This window comes from Morone saxatilis, unplaced genomic scaffold, assembly GCF_004916995.1.
Source record: "Morone saxatilis isolate NCDOM2014 unplaced genomic scaffold, NCSU_SB_2.0 Contig15, whole genome shotgun sequence".
In the NCBI taxonomy this organism is placed as follows: Eukaryota; Metazoa; Chordata; class Actinopteri; family Moronidae; genus Morone; species Morone saxatilis.
The window spans coordinates 22,366,276-22,373,063 of record NW_023339707.1 but is presented as its reverse complement, the minus strand read 5'-3'; the positions used below and the strand labels follow the sequence as shown (position 1 = coordinate 22,373,063).

General features: G+C 39.6%; 2 protein-coding genes across 2 annotated transcripts in view; both read right to left on the bottom strand.

The window, feature by feature from the left end:
- The window catches only part of LOC118323923 (ribonuclease inhibitor-like), a 4,341-nt gene extending 2,728 nt beyond the window's left edge, over positions 1–1,613 (bottom strand). The window contains exon 1 of the mRNA XM_035655996.1: positions 1,604–1,613. Coding sequence (XP_035511889.1) covers positions 1,604–1,613 — 10 coding nt within the window. The remainder of the gene's footprint in view (positions 1–1,603) is intronic.
- On the bottom strand, positions 815–6,339 carry pink1 (PTEN induced kinase 1). Its single transcript, XM_035656446.1, has 8 exons — positions 5,878–6,339; positions 4,510–4,779; positions 4,299–4,402; positions 4,011–4,193; positions 3,624–3,787; positions 3,405–3,532; positions 3,033–3,263; positions 815–2,410 (listed from the first exon to the last, which is right to left on the bottom strand). Exons 1-8 carry the CDS (start codon positions 6,232–6,234, stop codon positions 2,126–2,128), a joined length of 1,722 nt encoding a protein of 573 aa, XP_035512339.1. The 5' UTR covers positions 6,235–6,339; the 3' UTR covers positions 815–2,125.
- Positions 6,340–6,788: the final 449 nt, after the last annotated feature.

The window sequence follows — 6,788 nt, the reverse complement described above, 5'->3', positions numbered from 1 at the left end:
TAAAGTTCTTAAATACATTTCAAACAGAAATGTTTGTCTATTAGTTACCAGTTTGGCTGTTCAGAGTAAAGATAATTAAAATGCCAGTTTTGCTCTGTCCTAAATAAAATTCCTGTAATGTGAACTTGTTTGTGTGTTTTTTATTAATTAAACAATAATTTTACTTGAACTTTACATGAATTAGTTGCATGTGATTTGTCTTTCATAACCTTTAAACTAAACCTTATATGAAATCCCCTATCATCAGACACCATCAAATGAGGAAACTGTAGGTAATAGTAATTTGACAAAGACCAACAGAAAACACTACATTACATGTCAAGTTTTGCAGAGTACATACATTACCCACAATGTTTGCACTCTACTTTTAAGTATGTTGTACTTATTCAAATAGACATCTTATTTTAGCTTTAGTATAAGCTTTTTCCAATGGTTCAGAGTTCAGATTAATAGTAAAGATTGATCTACAAATTTAAAATGTATAAAAACAGTATCTTGTAACATTTAGTTCTGACAGGAGAGACGGGTTGGGTCTGTGAGCATAATTTCAATTATATTTGAGCCCACTGCATATTAAATAGATTTTTTAAATTATAGCTTAGAGTGTAGTTTATATTTAACATTTTTAGAACATTTCTAACAGGACTGCACCAGATGGTTTGTTACACAGAACCTTGCAGGATCTCTCTGCCCTGCAAGGTCTTGAATCTTCCTGCTGACTACTGTTGCTAAATCATCTTATCATTAACTTAACTCACAGAGCTGTTACAATGGAAACAAGAGGGGTTAAATAAACAGGAAGAATGCTTTTCAATGTTTTTTCAGATATATTTATTCACAGCAGAAAAATCTACATATAACCAAAATATTTCTCTCCATCTTTAATATGAAAACATATCCCTTGTAATCCTCACTGACTCCATGATTATATTTATTTATGCATGTAGGATGTCAAAATTGTAGGCTTAATATGACTACTTTTGAGAACAGATTATGATGAAGTGTGAAGGATTAACCCACTCTATTCAAATCATGGATTTGGCATAATTATTTTATCATTTACAATAATATAGTAAGTATTATAGAAAACCTGGCAACAAACAAACACCAGCAAGTGCAAACATGGACATAAAGTGCAAACCATAGGAACGAGAACAAAACACAATCACATCCTAGAAGTCGGTCAATAATCTGCGTGATCCATGCTATCTACCATCATCACTGTGATAACTGCGTAGTAACATGTTGTGCGGAGGTTTTCACATGCATTGCATTACGCAGAATGGGTAAATATATGATTATTTGGCTCACAACCTTACACAGACACCCACTGGCAATCTGTTTTTTGCTGACAGTTCGATGCATGTACTAGCTGTTTATAGGCTGCATGTTACTTGCGAATATGTAAAACTTAATCTAGCCCTACACAGTAGGTTCTGACAAGTACAGTGTGTACTTTCTATTCTAAAGTAAAATATCTGCTATATAATCTAATATCTAATCAAAACACACAGGGAACAACTACTGTATGAGTGGGGTCTTCCTTATCAAATATCTAAAAAGTGCATGTTAAAGAAAATGCCAACTCTTATAACAGAATTACCAGTAACCATTGGTACCTAGCATTTCTGGGCCAGTTTAGTTGTTTGGTGATAACAAACAACACTCATTTCAGGAAAAATTTATCGTAGAAAACAGCAATAACAAGGTTTTTTCAGCAACAGCCTCATGATGTAATGCACCAACAAGACCTGTTGCATTTTGCATAAAGGGACACTAGCAGCAGTTTGTTTTAACTCCTGCTGATGCTGTAGTGATGCTGAGTTTGGGAGAACACTGGGAAATCTGGGAAATGCAGATCAGCAATGTCAGCAGCCTGGTTTAACAAAGGTCGGGCAATCAGAAAAGGTGAATTACACCATTTGATTATTAACAATAACTGTCACAGAGGATGTAGAACGGTGTAAGAGTACAGTGTCATTGGAGTTTGCCTTTAATAGCCATTAGATGTAAAGGCTAAGACTATAAATATTACAAATATAAACGTCAGGCTGAATATCAGAGCGCGTTTTAACTCTAGACTATCAATATCAGTGACTATGTGTCTGACTGAGTGAGAGTGGATCTAAGCAGACAGAATGCAGGCCTGACGCTGCTCTCGCCCATACAGGAGGAAACCCACAGCGGTGCGCAGGTCCTCCAGGTCCAGGTTAGACAGGAAGCTCCTCTGAAGCTCCGCCTCCACCGTGTACCCACTGGGTCCACTGCAGCCTTTCAGGAGAACCACAGCAGACTGGCACAACAACCAATCAGCCAGCTTCTTCATGCCAATGCTGTCCTGATTGGCCAGGGCCTTCCGTCCCCAGAGGCTAAGATGTAGCATGTTAGCTGCCACACGGGCACTGGGGCGCTGCAGAGTAACAATAACATGTATGAGAATTGTAGCATCAAAGAGTCAGTTAACTGTTAATATAACCAGACTGCTGGTAGACTACTACCACACACAACAATTGGGCAATTATTACATGTGTACATATGTGAGTGCAACACTAAGTAATATTCTTGTATTAACATTTAGCAAAAATGTGTAATGTGAAAGGAGTCACTGGTAGTTCCTCACCTTATAAGTTAACCTCCATGAGTGTGTTCTCGCCTTTCAGCAGAATTGTTGTACAGTAACACTATATATTTATAGGGTTTTAGTTCTACTTCTAGTTACTAATTTACTATTTTATCTATCATATCAAATAAATGCAAATGTTGCTTCCATATCTGCTGGATATTTAAATAAGCAATATACAATATGCCAATGTTGTGGTTACGGCTTCTTGTACTGCCCCCAAGTGGCCAAAGACATAAATAAATAATGCAGGTTAAAGTTATTTTTATAGCTATTGATTTAATTGTATACACACTGTCTAATTTACGACCTGCTTTTAAGAATTTTCCACCTTGGATGACCCTGTTGGGTCCTATCAATCACTGACCGAGCACACAGTATCCTAACAAACCCTTCACAGCCCCTGCTATACCTTGCTTGGGTTCCTCCTGAGGAGCAGTCGTGTCACTAACTGCACGTCAGCTGGAACAGTGGCGGGCAGAGGAGGAAGCTGCTTCTCCTGGTAGCTCCTGCTCTCCAGTCCCACGGCTCGATAGAACGGGTTATGCTGTCCAAATATCTCATAGGAGATGGCACCCACAGCCCAGGCATCCGCCTTGCTGTAATCAATCACCACACCAGACCCTGGAACTGCAGTGGTCACCTTAGGGCAGACATGTCATAAAAATAATAGAGATTAAACACAGCCTTTTTTTTTTTACTGTCTACAACTGATGATTTAAGTTGTACAAGAGACGGCTCTTCTTCTTTTACTTAACAACAATAAAGAGCTACTTAAGCCTACCTCAGGGGCCATAAGGGAGGCATTTCCTCCTCTGTTGACCCACATGCTGTTGAAGGGGAGCTGTAGACTAGAGTCACTCTGGGCCAGGCAGCATCCAAAGTCAGTAATCACCAAACGAGGGCAACCATCTGCAAAAAACGAAAATTAATAGAATTTTTGCGCAGAACTAATGGAATCAAATGGTGAATTGTTCTCTTAATAATTAAATATTTCACTGACCAGAGTCAAACTCCAACAGCACGTTGTCTGATTTGAGATCCCTGTGAGCAACGCCCTGTCTGCACAGATGGTCGACCCCCTCAAGGAGCTGCAGCATCATCAAAGAGCCCTGCCTGCGGCTTGGTGTGGACCCTTCCAGGTACTGTCGCAGCGTGCGAGGGTAGCTGTAACAGAAGAGGGCAAGATGCTAGAGCTACTGAACTGCATACCTTCAGTTGTCTCAAATACAGCTGCTAAGAGTTAGAATCTTTAAGATTTTCATGAAATCAAGGACAGTTTCTGCTGCTATTTATGCGGTGGGGTCCGCCATTTACGCACAGGATTCAAATCACACGGACAAGGCATTCACAGGAAATGGAATGTCCTGTGTTTTCTCTTTTGTCTTACTTCTTCATCACCAGGAAAAGGGTGCGATTGTTGCCCAGACCAGCAGGGTTGAGCCTTGCTGGCAGCACATCTGGATACTCCTCCTCGGCACCTGGCAGCAACGGGACGTCCGCCGTGAAAGCCCGGTACACTCTGATCACGTTAGGGTGTGCCGACACTCTTTTGGGCAAGACTCCAAAATGTCTGCATGTGGAGAGTTTACAGTCATTCATGGGCAACTTTCCTACACACGTTCAATCCTTCAGGACTAGTGATGAACTATGAACGCACTGAATGTATAATACTTACCCATCCAGAGGGATTTGTTCGTTTTCTTGCTTTAAGGCCTGAGCAGCTGCAGGCACCAGCTCCTGTGACATGGATTTTAATATTGCCTCGCTTGACGACCCTGCCTGCAAAATAAAAAAATACCTGTAAGTACTGATGTGTATTCGAGGTGGTCCACAAGACAAACGCCTTAAATTGTGGGGGAAAGTGTAGGATAGAGTGAAACACCCACCCCAAAGTTCCACATCATCTTGATAGCCAGAGGGAATTTTTTTAGCGAGCAGCACGTCAGCGATCGATTGGTCTCCCCTTCCTCTTCATCTTCCCTAAGCTGCACCAGGGACCCGTTACTCTCCTTTGGTGGGGCGAACGGAGCTGCAGCCTCGTACACGGCGGCGTTGGAGCCTTTCCCAATCTGATTCCCAATAATGTAATCCTCCAGTTTATATCCAGAGGTGAAGGGCTTGAGTGGGGTCTGGAACCTTTTCTTGCTAAACACAGCCTGTAGATTGTGTGAAATAGATTTTTTTTAAGAGGCAGAACGTTTGTGTGCACATCCCATCCTTAGGAAACAGAGAGCATCAACACACTGGATTACAGTCCCTAAAAAAGTATCAAATTATATGTTTTTAAAAGGTGTTTTCTTTTTTTCAGTACAATTAAGTTTTGGGAGCTTGAATCTAGAAATATTTATTACATAAGAGCAAGATAATGTAATAATATCTCATTACATATTTGTAGATAATTCAGGTTAACCAAAATCAAATGCATCATGTTTTACAACAGTTTAACCATGTCAACGGACTATAAAAACATCATCCTACTACTAGTAGTAGTAGTGGCAGAAGTAAGAGGGAAAAAGACAGGATTAATGTAACGTAGGTAAATAACAAATATCTATTAATAGACACAAAATCCATGATATGACCCAATAATCAAACTACCAGTGGGGGGAAAAGTAATAATACCCTGTATTAAAAGAAAACTGGTTATACCACATTGTAAAAACATTTAGGTACAGTACAAAAGCAGGCTTTTATCAGCTAAATATATTCAAGTAGCAGCAATATTATGCAGAATGTTATATATTCAGAATCAGGTTTATTGCCAAGTAAGTTAGTACACCTACGAGGAATTTGTCTTGCTGCATTAGTGCATAAAATATACAAATCATACAAAAATAAAGTACTTTCAAAATGTAAATAAATAAAGATAAGAAACGGGAGTGCATTAATGTAATGCATATATACAGGGTGGGGATAAGAGTGAGTGTCAATGGGGGTTCCGGGCCTTGGTAATGAGGCCAGCTGCATAATACTCCAATTGATTTAATACTGGATTATTGGTATTGGTAACATGTAAACAGCACTTTAGTGTTGTGGTTGGTACAGCATTAAAATATTATTGAATTAATAGTAATTTAATTTAAACAATATATAAAATGTTATAAATGGACCATGTTTTGTATGTAAAATCAGCAAATAACTAGTAAAAGTTGACTGTAGTAGAGTAGAAGTAGCATACAATGGAAATACACAAAGCACAAGTAGTAAACACACCTGCTTTATTAAAAACACTGTATCTGATGCACCAACTTTACCTGGATCTCCTGGCAGGTCGCAGCACTCTTTCGGTCATCCTCAAGCTGTTGTTCGATAAGCCCCACGCCGAGACCAAAAGCCAGAAACACGGCCCTGTTTCGCGGGGAGCCACCGCCAAACCTTCTCCTGAAGCCGGCGGACTGAAGCTGGGCTGCCAGGCCCTTCAACGAGGTGCGATAGTAGCGGTACCGAGACGGCAGGAAAGCCTGAGGCTGAACGGTGCGGACCGACGGGCCTACACGAAAACGGTCAGTTCGGAGCTTTGCTACGACTCGGCCACCCGACTTAAGGAGACCCAGCTGAAAGACCGACCGGCCCAACTCGAGCCCCCGGCTAATGGCGTGTTTTACAGACATAATTTACCCGGAAAAGGTAAGTTAAGCTGTTTGTTATGTCTGCTGGTGTCCCGCAGTCCTCAGCTGTCTCTGGCAAAGACAGTATGATGTAAACAAAACAGCTGCTACTGGGCATGCGCGAGAGTGACAGGCGACCTAAATATCTTTATTTTATTTTTATTTAAATGTATTACAGACGAACTTATATTCTATAACTACACGAACTACAATTTTTATTACGTGAATTTTTACATTATTACACATTATTATTATTATTATTATTATTATTTTTAATTAAGACCTTTTGTAACTGTATGAATTATTATTATTATTCCCATTTCTGAAAACTTTAAAAAGAAAGTGACAAAAATAGTGACAGGAAACGTAGTAAAATTTGGACACATTTAAATGTGATAGACAGAGACAGCGTAGACTGTGCAAAGTTAAAATTTCATATGGAGCAGCTTTTTGTCTTGAGATGGATCTTTGTTTTTGTATTTTATAATTTATTTTTGTAGCACTCTGTTCCATGTTGAGTATATTAATAAATCCATATAAATAATGCATGTATTTAC

Bases quoted from the DNA above. Each gene is read 5' to 3' on its own strand.
- pink1 (XM_035656446.1), bottom strand. From the start codon at position 6,234: ATGTCTGTAAAACACGCCATTAGCCGGGGGCTCGAGTTGGGCCGGTCG. The intron at 4,194-4,298 runs GTAAGTATTATA...CTCCACATGCAG, and splicing joins GAACAAATCCCTCTGGATGG to ACATTTTGGAGTCTTGCCCA. The intron at 3,533-3,623 runs GTCAGTGAAATA...CGTTTTTTGCAG, and splicing joins GCTGTTGGAGTTTGACTCTG to ATGGTTGCCCTCGTTTGGTG.